The sequence below is a fragment of the Phalacrocorax carbo genome, chromosome 12 (assembly GCF_963921805.1).
Source record: "Phalacrocorax carbo chromosome 12, bPhaCar2.1, whole genome shotgun sequence".
NCBI classification, from domain to species: Eukaryota; Metazoa; Chordata; class Aves; order Suliformes; family Phalacrocoracidae; genus Phalacrocorax; species Phalacrocorax carbo.
The window spans coordinates 9,540,509-9,553,357 of record NC_087524.1 but is presented as its reverse complement, the minus strand read 5'-3'; the positions used below and the strand labels follow the sequence as shown (position 1 = coordinate 9,553,357).

Genomic DNA, 12,849 nt, shown 5'->3' with positions numbered 1-12,849 from the left:
CAGCACTCGGGGTATACTGGTGGCTTCCAGGAGTGCTCCTCCTGATGAGTGAAAACGTGGAAATTTATTGCAGGACAGAAAAGCAGGGCTGTGTTGAGAAGAAGATTAAGTTACCTAATCTTTCCTTTCTGGCTTAGAGTTTATGATTTGATGATAATTAATCCTCTGACAGTAGATTAAAAGTCGTTTCTAAGTAAGGCGGATACTCAGTTTTTGTAGAGGTATTGAGCACGTCAGCGCATAATTTAAACCCCAGACTTCCTCTCTTATTTCCCATGGGGTTTTCTTTCTGTTTTTAGAAAGGCAGAGGAGCAGGTGGAGGGAAAAAAAATACATTCCCAAGAACGTCTCTAGTCAGACATTTGCTCATCCAAAATTGGGAGCAGATTGCCGAAGTGCCTGAGGCATGCTGGAGTGGGGGCAATGAAACCCATGCCATCTGCACCCACCCCGCTGCAGGGCAAGGAAGCTGCAATTAAAGTCTTATCTCATGAGATCAGGCTTTCTTGTGCGACAATTAATGTACTGTCTTCCTGCCGGCGGCTGAATGGCTTTCTTTAAAATATGTAGGGTCTCACTGCATCCCCAGCCTCCCTCCTTCAGACAGGAACTGCCCACGTCAGGAGCAGTGAGGGCTGATGTCAGGGTTCACCCAGCAGATGCGTGGTGGAGAAAGCAGCGACTTACACCGGGGGGCAGCTGCTTCTCTGGGACCCTATTGTCTGTGCCCTGGACAGATCCAACCGGACCCAGCCAGGCCCGCCAGTGTCCCCGCGGTCACGGCCAAGGGATGTGTTGTGGCGTCGGCCACTGACACGTTCATTGACACCACAGTGCTGTGATTGCTGCCCTCCTCCTTGCTTCCTTTTTTCTCTCCTGGAGAAGTCTGGCTCAGTTCGCTCTGATTCAGATGATATGGGAAAGATTTGATGCTGCTGCCCATCAGCATTTGATGCTTCCCCAAAGCCAAGTTGTATCCTTAATCTATTTGTTGATAGGTGTTGCTTTTATGAGCATAGACCCAGCCGTGTTAGGTTAGACCCCAGTTTCCTCCAGTGCAGTGTTTCCTATCTCCAGGAGCAGCGACAGTGGTGCCCAGCAAAGAGTAAACATATAGTGATTTCTCCAGAATATTATCCCAGCTTCCAGTGATCTCTGGCTTACAAGTTTCTTGTGCGTGATGAAGTGTCTTTTTATTTCATTTGCAGTTTACTGTAATTTGTATTTAATTTGTCTCAGTACATCACAGTAGAAGGTGTTTAAGTCTGGATGCCATTGGAGAGTGAGGCTTGTAGTCACTCAAAAGCTTGAGCGGGCATCACATCTCGTGTCTGCATGAGTGCTTCAAGAGGGCTACGTCCTCCATAGTGTCTTTCTGCATGGGATGTCAGGTCTTTAAGGAAAGAAGGCCCTGGCTAACTCATCTGTCCCCCTGGGGTGTATCTTGGTGGAGCATGTATGACTGTGGTTGTGTCTGAACAGTTTCGGCTGCAGGTAGGTGGGAGCTTCAGTCAGTACTGGGAAGTAAAGCAATGCCAAGGGGGTTTTTCCATCCCCTGCATTTGACTCCAAACCCATGCTGGGACATTAATTTGTGTCCAGTGCCGAAGGTAAGCAAGCTTGTGCTCACTCTTCAAAAACATTATAGATGTAGCTATGATGTCCTGCCTACCATCCAGTACGGGCTGATTTTTCTGCTTCCATTACAGCCTCCTCCTAATTACAGGGAGTAGAATGAAGATGATAGTTGTTCACACCATTACCTGGCACAGGACGTACCCAGTCATTCTTATATCCCACAGCACACAGTTGGCAACCTGTGTAAATAAACAGAGGGTCTGAGATTTGCAGCTCATACCTCTCCCAACCTTCCTAAGTCTGAATGTTTTATGAGAATAAATTTTTCTTTTGAGTGTTTACGGTTCATCCAATTTGCGTTTATTCAAAGAACGATTGTCCTATGTTATTGCTGTTTCAAACTTGGCCCAGGATATGAATGTCCACAAGACTGAAAATAATGATGAAAATCAGGCACTGAACTTCAAAGGTACAAAGAAACAGCTTGTAGGAGAGCTGCTTGGTACAGTGAAGTCAGTGGTGGTTCTGTAACTGACCTTCAGCAGGGGCAGGATTTCATCACAGGCTTAAAATTCAGAAACACTACCTTCACTGAAGGTCACCACTTACAAGGTTTCTGGAAACATGACCTTCATAACCTTACTGTAGTCTTTCCATCCCAATAACTGGGAATGACAGAAAGCTGTGAATTTGGAACAGAAAATTAGGTGGTGATTCTGAACCAGAGTGGCCTCACTTCACCAGCTAAACCAGACACAGGGTCTCTCTCCATTCAGCTATAACTACAGAGGGAACTTGAGTGACTTGCTTGGCTCTGATGCTAACGTCTAGAAAGCTAATGTGAAATGCAATGAATCCCCTCTTGGTGTAAGAAGGGAATTTTTTTTGGCTAATAAAATATTACTCACTACTGTTTCCTACTCTGTGGCAGCTACTGGTACATGTGCATAACTTGAGAATGGGATCACACCCACCTCTTTGGAAGTGTTAGCTGTTTTCCGCATTTCTTCCCCTGTCCAGTGGATGGTTTGACTCTTTAGAGAATTGTATAGAACTGTAGGGCAAGAGCATCAATTTGACAAATTCAGTCTGTCTTCTATAAAAGAAGAGTGCAAAGCTTATGTCCGTGCTAGTCCCAAAATGGGTAGGCAGGCAACATCTTAGTTTTGAAAAATTTAAAGAATTATGCTGGAATGATGTGGGTGAAGTTGATGGAGAGAATCTGACATGGGATAATAAAAAGAATAAATGAGACAATAGATCTTTGTCCACTGGAATCTGTGAGGAAGCAGAGGAGAGAGGCAAGTTCAGTTGCAAAGTTTGTGGTAATTTTTTTGCCAGATGAGGGTTCTTCATCCATTTCACCTGCCCTGGAAAGAAGAAGCACAGATGGGCCCTGGCAAATGAGCGGTGCAAATGTTCGACCGTTTGTTGTTTTGTTTTTGCAGACACATCTGACAGAGCATGGTGGTTTGCATGGCTGAGAAGCAGGTCTGACTTCTGCTGTTTGGATGTGTCATGGTTCCTGTGCTGGGCACAGGAGCAGTGACAGGCAGAGGCTGTCTGAGAGTTTGTGGGATACTTGGCAGTAAGGGGAGGTCTGCGGAATGTTTTGTATCAGGGGCATGAGCCCTGTGCACCCTACAGCATGGGCCTCCCGACCCCTCAAACCTGGGTGATTCTTCATTGGGTTCTAACAGCTAAGGGAAATGCCATCACAGAGGTAATTAGGCCAGTATTTTTGCTAAGGCCACAAGAAACTTTGAAGTTGCAATGAAAAACTGAGTGGGACACAGAGGAGAAGATTTCCAGGACTTTTCTCATCCATAAACATGAAAGTGCAGGGTCTGGATGTCCTTACTGGTCATCTGAGTGAGTTACCAAACAAACTGCATTTTGCCAGTAAATGTGTGCTGCCCACTGGAATTGGTATCGCTGGATGATTTCCCTCTTAACTGTAGGCGTGGAATTAGTTTAGCATGATTTAAGGACTTCTGGGCTCATTGGGCCTGATTTTCTTAATTTGTTTAGGAATTTTGGCCAATGTGAAAGAAAGAGCAACTTCATAGCCTTGCCTTGCCAGAGGCATTTTATTTATTAAGCTTTTGATCTCCCAAACACACCCCTGGTGTGTGCTTGTCCAGAGTGTACTGTCCTGTGTTCAAGAAGGACCTCTCAGGTCAGTGGTTCACAAAACCACCACACCGTCCTTACGCAGCCCTCTGGGAAGACTCAGGCCAGCATTTGCAGACTTGCATCTTTGTGCATGTTGGTTCTAACTGAGGGAAACATCTTTGTGCAGGGAAGCTTTTAAGATGTGAAGTCCCATTGTCATAAACACTTACCTGAATTTGTCACGTGCCTTCATGCTGTCCTGGCTGGAGGTCGATTTAAGTAGAAGCTTACAGGCTTTTCCATAGTGAGGCTTGAGTATGCAAATGCAAGCCATCTAAATAAAAATTAGATGAGCAAGTCACAGCTGTGCCAAGAAATGTTGGTCATTCTTTTATTAATGTTCACAGTGTGAGAGACCACACTTCAAAAACATAATTATGTCCCTCTTGGACTCTCAGTCCTGCCCCTCTTTCAAGGTTTAATCCTTGAACCTATCAAGGCAGAAACACAGGTGTTTCTGTCTCTATCTATTGTACAACTAAGCTAGTGCCGATTGAAGATAGAGTAAGAGTTAGTCCTGGTCAAGAATGAACGAGTTTAAGTGAAAGACCTTCCAACTTTATCTGTCATTTTAAAATCTACCTTACAGAATCCTCGTGTGTTTAAACCAGCTGCAGTAATGAGAGTTAATAATTTGCAGTGCCTCTCAGCACCTGGAGTAGAGCCTCGCTTTTCATTGTCTTATGGTTCTTCCATGCCAGAGGCCCAGAACTATGTCTCAGTTACTTCCAAAACCCTGCACCTCTTTTCCTCCTTCCATCAGCTCTTAATTTATTCCTGCATCTCCCCACTTCTTCTCCAGTCTGAGTCACCACCATGTACTCTTCATCCATGTCTCTGTCTGATACTCAGAGCTGGGATTAACCCCACTGAGCATTAGGGATCCAAGAGTGATATATCTGAACTCCCTCAGTGGGCTGTGGGGAGAGACAGTCAATGATTCATCCCACCCAGAGTTAGACCTCCATGGTGGGGGTAGCAGAGCAGCCCCTAAAGGCGCTGGTCTTTCTCTAGCGATTTTACAAGTTGATAGACAAGTGTGACCAGTCTCCCATTCTAGACATATGAAGTTCAATGGGGTGACTACCATTCTCTGTGTATACACACACATGCCTACACGCGCGCTCTATAACGCTACATATACATGTCTGTGCATCATTTTTTTAATAAATGTATCTGTATAAATGCAACACACTGCACTCAGTGCATCCTTATAAACATGTGCATGTATTTTGTGAAGCCATTGAGCTGTAATGCAGCCCCAGAGATCTGTCTGGAGTTCACGTATCCTTAAGCGATGCACCCCTGCCCACGCCTGGTGCTCTGTTTCCTGTGAATGCCCTGTGCAGCATGGAGCAGCCTGCCTGCAGGTGAGCTGGTGCTGTGTGAGTAGCTGGCCATCCCCAGTGCCAGGGGCTGCTGGCTCACGCCCTGACTGATGTTACAGCGTTTCTCATAGCCTTTTGAATCATCCCCTCTGCAAGACTGTCTGAAACCTGTAATATAGAGGGACAGACATCGTTACAGGCTGAAAGACACATAAAAGCATATCTCCTAAGGAGCACATGAGGTCGGAGGAGTGCATGTCCACCTTTGCATGCTGAGCAAGGAAACATGCTATGACTGATAATACTCAGTGGTTGTGCAAGGCTGAATTCTGCTTGCTGGCACTTTTTATCTCTCACCTTTCCTGTGCAAATTCCTTGCTGTTTCTGGATGCCTGTTGTTTGTATCTGTGTGCATTTACCTCTGGTTTCCATACCCAAGGAAGAGTGTCACTTCCCTGCCCTTTCCATCTTTTCACCATCTGGTGTCCGCTTTTTCTTTACCCTTCTTTTCTTGACCCTGAAGTCTTTCCTTCAGGCTGTTGCAGCTCTGCCCTGGAACTGTCTTGCTGGAAGTGCCAGAAACTTGCATTTTCCCCTTGCAGAGTGACAGTGGTGTCCCTCATCTCCTCAATACACTTTTTGTTCAGTCGTAGGAATCACATTGGACTTGGCTTGCTCCTGGGTGGACGTTGCATGTTTGCTGAAGGTTTGCTGAACGCGTTTTTGTTTCTCAAAAAAGCGTTGCTGCTCCCTGTCACTGTCCAAAATCAATAAACCAACTCTGCCTGGTTTTATACCCTTGTTTGCACTTTCTTACCTTTTCTTAGCATTTCTTACCCCTTCTTAAGGTTTTATTCCTTAACGAAAACAAGTAAAAATTGATTGGCTGCAGACTTACACCTGAGCTCCCCAAAAAACATGCAATGGCAATTTACTACCAGGTGGATTTCATTTCACCTCCATCCACTGGACTGAAAATTACAGTACTCTGGAAGGTGATTCAGAAGCAGGAGAGCCTGCCCTGCCCCAGGGCTGCCATGTCTGTAGGGTGGGAAGGTGGATGGCTGTGTGTCAAAATGGCTTCTGCTGATTTTTATCAACTGCCTGTGAAAGCCTGGAGTCATGGAGGTGCTTTTCAATTACCCCCCTTTGGCCTGGCAAGGTCACAGTGCTCCTGGAGGTTTCGAGGCGGGGGGTCAGATTTCCTAAAGCTTCTAAAGATTTAGAAACATGAATCTCCATGACAGCTTGGTAGGATTTTTGCTGCTCCATCACTGAAAACCTCTATGCTCCAGCTCAGTATTGACATACTGAGTTTTTGGGAAGAGTGAACACCTATGACCTGTAGGGAAGTGGTGATTCTGTGAAGGTGTCTCATCAGACACGAGGACCCCCTGCGATACATATAACTTGGGTATTTGTGTTTCCCTAGTAATGATACGTATCATTTGCAGTGCTTGCTCTTGCCCCATTGACTGCACAAGATCAAGCCCTTTGAGATTTCACAACACACTGTAGATATTAAATATCTGAGCCTCATAACCTTTCTGCAGATTAGGTAAGTGTTATTGCTCAGCATTGTAAATGAGTAACTGAAGATATATCCCTACTAAATTTGATAGAAAGAGGTTAAGTAACCTGCCCAAACTGAGAAGGGCGTTAGTAATAGAGCCATTGCTAAATCTCAGTCCCATCCACTGTTGGTTAGACAGCATTTCTCCTCTGCATAAATCTGACTCCTGCTTGAGGTGCAGCTGAATAAAACATGCTTTAATGTTGTCTGTGTCCTTGTTAGCCAGTGCTGGTGAGGCAATACCATTTCTCTTTCAACATGCCATAATTGTTACTATTCCTGGGCAGTTCCTGAATTCCCAGTGTTAGTCTTGATTTGCCAGCTGGGTGCATGCATTTATGCACACTAGGAGTAAGGGCAGAGAGCTCACACCTTCGTTACGCTTTTAGGCAAGATGGCAAGACTGAGTGGGTAGCGGTGGGGACCAGGGCATCTTCCATTCAAAATAAAGCACTTGAGGTTTTTCCACTTGTTAAATTTCATTCTGCGTTAATGAAGCAACCATCAGTGCTCTGTAAATGCCCCAGTGCTTGGACCTGCCAGGCTGTTGCCAGGCTTTGGCATCTGATGCTGCTTCCTTATTGCAAAGTATCTTTTTCTGCTCTGTAGTTCAGTTGCACATGACCAAAGGCCAGTGCCTCAATCTCCACAGGCCTGCTGATATCAAACAGATTTTCCTTGTGTTTTGATAACATCCCTCCACCAGGGAAAGGAGAGCTGTAGGTCTGGAAGCACTTGGCTTTGAATTTCAGGCCACCTCAAACAAGACCCCATCATGTAATAGTGGAAACCTGTAGTTTCAGAGCAGGATTTTTTCATTTTTCAGCTGTTTTCCTTCACATTCTGAAGCAGGAGTGGTCTTAGAAACAAATATGGCCACTTCTATAGCCTGGTTAAATACAGCTGTGAGGGTAACCCACTGCCCTGTCGTGCCTTCATGCTTTGACTGGGCCTTCTGGTGTGTCTGACCAAGATCAGTCAGATGTCTCACGGGTTAGTATAACCGGTTTGCCCTAATGAACCTTCATTTAGCTCTGGTACAGCTTTTCAACCGTCTTTCAAGATCGTTTGTCCTACTTTCAACTAGCAGAAGAGCCAGACAATCTCATTTTGGCAAACAGGTTTACAGCACCTCTAAGAAGCTTGGTCTGTATTTAACCTGTGGCCTATTTTCAATGTAACTTAGCACAGGAGGAGGTGAATGCCAGCCTCTTTTCCTTTCTTGCTGGGCATTTCTGGAGGCAGTCTCAGAGTCAAGTCACTTAGAGCTGCTGTCCCATCTTGTGAGCTACGGACAGCTCTTTGGCCAATTTTGGCACCATCAAGCTCTAGATTCTGAACAGTACATTCACAGCACATTTCTGCCTTACATGCTTGTCTCACTGGTTTGACGTCTCGCTTTCCAGTACACTTGAACATAATGTGGTTGCTTCCCAAATTGTACTTAACTACTGCTGAATGCAACAAGTGCTGCATACCTGTGCCTTGCAGAATGCACGGATGCTGTTAGCCAGGATGTGCTGAGATGCCTTCTTCATGCAGAAATAGCCTCTGCCTTTTTTTTTCAGACATTTAATCAAACTTCCTGTCCTGTTAATGTAGGGGCAAATTGTTGTTTGGTTTGGGTTTGTTGTTTGTTGTTTGGTTTTTTTTTAGCAAACTCTGCCTTTTCTGTTGACAGTGCTTAATGGAAAGGTTTATGGAGCACATTAATCTGTTGTATTAGTGGTTGTTGAGTCTGTACATTTTCACTGCTTGAATTTGTGTGCATTGACATAAAGCCTGTAAGCCCTAACCACATTGTTTGAGGTGCTGTGCAAACACATGTCACAGAGACTGTCCCAGCCACAGAGCACTTACCTACTCAGTGTTATGGTTTTGCACGTGTGGACCAATTTCTACTCTTGTATACGTGGCAAAAAAGTTACACTGGCTGATGCTAAGAACCATTGCTTGTCTCAATTCATTGCATCCTACTTGACATTTGTAATCAAGACATGTTGTTTTCTTTCTTCTCAGGTAAGTAGCCAGGCATGATGCTTTCCTTTTGTATTCCTTTCCCCCTGCCAGGACTGTTTTGCCTCCTCATGCTTGGTAGTTTAGATGTTTGGGGCCATGTTCTGAACTTGACTTTTCTAAGTGCTTCTCCCTCCCTGTTTTGTTTTGCAGGCACTGGTTCGGCTTCCTCCTCACATTTCCCAGTGCGATGAAGTCTTCAGGTTCTTTGAGGCTCGCCCAGAAGACCTTAACCCTCCAAAAGAGTAAGTGCCATGATGGATATCCAGTGCTGCTGAAAGGAAAAGGTCATTTTGTTTTATTACTGCTGTAGGTGTGGGAACAGATTTTGTAGCTATCAAGGACTACCTAGAAAATGCCTGGCAATTATGTACAACCATGTCAGGTGTGCAGAGGACAGGGTACCCAAAGACACAATTTTCCACCATCCTCCACCCACCTTTGCATTGTTTCTCGCTGATGGTTCTAATGAGGGAACCTCCCCTGGCTTGTGGGTTTTACCTGATAATTATCGCTGAAGAGTCATTTAGTTCCCAAAAGCATTGGCTCAGCAGCAGGGGGAAATCCTGCCAGTAAGCATTTCGCTTATAACTACCAGCTGCGTCTTTAAATGTACTCCTGCCCAGAGATACTTAGTTATCTGAAGGGAGCAAGATTGTGGTCCAGATCCAAAATTGTCTCTGGAGAGTCTATTCTTTCTAAGCAGGAAGCCAAGAAGAGGCTGGGAAAAGAGTTCTCACTGAGCATGAAACAGAATCATAGCCTTTACCTTGGAGCAGACAGGCTGATTCATGCTGATGCAGTCAGGGTTCGGAGGACTAATTTATCCAGGGAAAGCGTTAGCAGGAAGGTATTTACAAGCAACTGTGCTGCCTCGCCTGATATTTCTTTTTCTCCTTCATACCAAACAGGATATATTTTATTGTGCTCTGCTATAAGATTTTGACTTGGTCCCATTGTGTTTTTTGCTGCTTTGTTGCATGATTTGAAATTCGCTTGCAGGCTGTGTTACGTAATATGCTTTCTCCAGAGTTTGCAGGGCCCATTGGGCAAGGGGAAATGGATGTAAAGCTTTTGGGTTTTGGGCACTTCAGCACACGCAAACCTGTAGTTAGTGGAAAGATTTTTATTGGCTTCAGCTGTCTAGTCCCGTGCTGGTGTAGAGGAGAGGACTTTTGCAGTTTGATTTCCCAAACTTCATCTCTTGCACATACGTGGTCTAGTACAAGGGGACGTATTAGCATTTGTACTGAAGAAAACACTGTTAGTGTAGCCGAGAGCAAAGTCTTTTTTAGTTTTTCAGTGATAAAAAGAACATTTTTTTAAATCAAAGGTCTGGAAAAAGAGCTGTTACGGTTTTTTTTTCTAGCCAGCCTTGTTTTAGAAAAATGTCTGGGGTGAATAAATACAGTGAAACACATATTGCAAACTTAGAAACCATTGTAGCAGGTTATGCCTACACTCTGAAACCTGCAGACCATCACAGTTTCCATTTAGAGTCTGTAAAACGGTTTGCAAAGGTTGCTTGATCACACAACACCCCGCTCATGCAAGGAGACATCCCCACATGCCAGGCAGAAACAGACACGCAGAAGAGGAGTGAGGCCCCCAGGGTTATGGGAGAGTTCACCTGGGGGGTCTCAAAAGGACCTTAGGTGTCTGGTTTAAACGCTGTTTAACACTCCTGTCTGCTTTCTGTACTGGTATGGACCCTACAACATTAGGCCTGAATAAAGTAGAGTCAGGATTGGACCTCCACAAGGCAGGGATTGGGGACCAAGGCCACCCCTGGGCTGGCACTAGCCATTATGGCTTTCTTTCTCTTTTCCCTGCTACAAGTTGTTGAGGGCCTTTTGCTGAGCTCCCTGTTTGACAGCCTTGCAGCAATTTTCAAGTTATCCATTTGCTCCCCACCTCCAGAAAAACAAAAAAGACTAAATTTTTTCAGCCCAAGCCTTGCATTGTATTCCAACCTAGTAATCAGTGTGATTTATTTCCCTGGAAAATGTAGAGCAATAACCTGATTAAATCTCACTTCACTAATGTCTGCAAGACATTAATCTAGCTGGGTTTACACAAATCCTACCTCATCTTCTGTAAGCAAACAGATCTTAGGGAAGGTGTCTAAGGTTTCTGCTGGGAGCACTTCACAAAAGGTGTATTGTTGAAACTGAAGATTAGTGTCTACAAAAAGATGATGTAAAAGCCAACGGAAACATCTTAGTGTTTTTATTCTGTGAACTGAGGGGGAAGGGCGGAGATCTGGGGTTCACTGGACCACTGTGTAGGGTCTGGGGGAAGGATACCTCCAGGGCGATTCTCAGCCTCAGCAGTCACTGCAGGAAGGAGCATGATCAGCCACTGAAAACCCCAATTTATTCCCTCATTTTGCTACTCTGCCAAGCCCCTCCAGAAAGCAGTGAGCCAGTGGTGCCCAACCCCTGTGAATTCAGTCTTCCCTGGACCTCATCGTATGTCAATTCATCTCACTGGGGATGGTAGGGGTATAGCCTGGGGACAGCATCTAGACTACTGTAATTATTTTATCTGTTTCTTCAGCTGCTTCCTTTAGCCCTCAGTGCAGAGGTGGTTTGCATAGGCATGGCATTCAGTTGGCTGGCTTAAAGGAGAACAAATATTGCCATGAGAGGGACTCAGTCACCAAGGGATGGCAGAACAGTTGCTTGTGCCACCTTCATGTCTCCCCTCTGTGCACAATGACATTGTCTTTAGTTTCATGATCACCCGCTCTGTTTTTCTGCAGCTCAGCCTCATAGACAAAGCCTGACCTAGCATTTAATTAACTAATTTTCAGGGGTGTATCCTTAACCCCATCGGAATTTGGGTTGAGCTCAGAGGGTCCATTGAGTTATTGCATGTCCACAGAGCAATGTGCTCGTGCTCCCAGCCAAAAAAACATGGAAGCTTAAACTTGAAGGAAGGAGGCACAAAAAAGTCTGGTTTACCTCGAAGCTGTGATGTGCAGAGATGTATCCATGCCCTTAATTGCTGAGCCATGACTCACAGTGATGCATGTGCAATAATTTATGTATTACTGCAGCAGTTCAGCTGCAAAGCTGTGCCCTTCACTTCTGTTCCAATTGCCCTAAAAGAACCCAACATTTCCCTGTAGTCCCTTAGGCACTTTTACAAATGTGTTCCCTGCTTCTTCCTTATAACTCTGCATCTGTGCTTCCCTTGCCTCCTCCTTGTTCCTGTGTACTGTCCTCTCCGGGTTATGCCATGTTTGGCTTGCAGGCTGCTCCCTACAGAGTAATTTCCTACTGCTGCTGTGCTCTGATTGCCCACAGTGCTGAGCAGCAAGCAATCCAGCTATGATAAAAGCTGGGCTTTCCCAACACTGTTATAATCTGGCCAATTTGTTTGGTTGGATTCACAGCTTAAGTTTTCTGTTTCCTGTTTTGGTGATGGTCCAGACTTTCAAGTCCTGTGACAATAGGCAGAAGGTATTCCTTTTAGCCTCATTAAACCTCTTCTGGCTACAGCAGCTTACAGGCAGATAGCTGGAAAGATGTCTCAAAAAATCACAGCATTTGAACTGGTTGACAGTCTCCTCCGAGTCTGCTCCTGCCAGTGGAGCTAGCTCCAGGTCAGATAGCTTCCAGCAGCATGTTTCCTTCATGCTGCATGGGAGAGACCATAAGATGAGACTAAATCCCTCTATGGGATAGTCTGGGAGCAATCTCGAACCATTTCACATGGTGAAGGCATGGCCTTTACAAGGGAGCAGACACGTGTTGGGAGCACTGATGTGCAAGGCAGGGTTTGGAGCTCCAGTGCTTGTGTTCCCAGGACAGCCGCTTCTGCTGCTCTTGCTCTGCTCCGCTGATTAGCTGCACAGAAAGCAAGCTTCAAACCGTCAACTGTGGTACAGGAGGAGCAGTTTTCAACTGCTTAGGTTTGTAATATGTGGAATTTTAGTGTTTGAGCAAATGCATATGTATATAAGCTGGGCTTGTGTCTCTTACCATGCCCGTGTAAGGAACAGATCCTGCATTGCTGTGGGAAAAGATACTATAAGGTAAGAAGGAAGTGCATTTTTATATATCCATTATTCTAAGTTAAAACACCATGTTGCTGAAAGCCATTTATTTACTGGATACTTCTGTTAATAATTATAATTACTGATAACTAAGCCAGAGGTGGATTAATTTCAGA

General features: G+C 45.0%; 1 protein-coding gene across 2 annotated transcripts in view; it reads left to right on the top strand.

Moving 5' to 3' along the window:
• The window catches only part of SH3PXD2A (SH3 and PX domains 2A), a 270,198-nt gene that overhangs the window by 110,051 nt on the left and 147,298 nt on the right, over positions 1–12,849 (top strand). For both annotated transcript variants that reach the window (XM_064464085.1, XM_064464087.1), the window contains exon 5: positions 8,824–8,915. In XM_064464085.1, the coding sequence (XP_064320155.1) occupies positions 8,824–8,915 (92 nt within the window). The remainder of the gene's footprint in view (positions 1–8,823; positions 8,916–12,849) is intronic.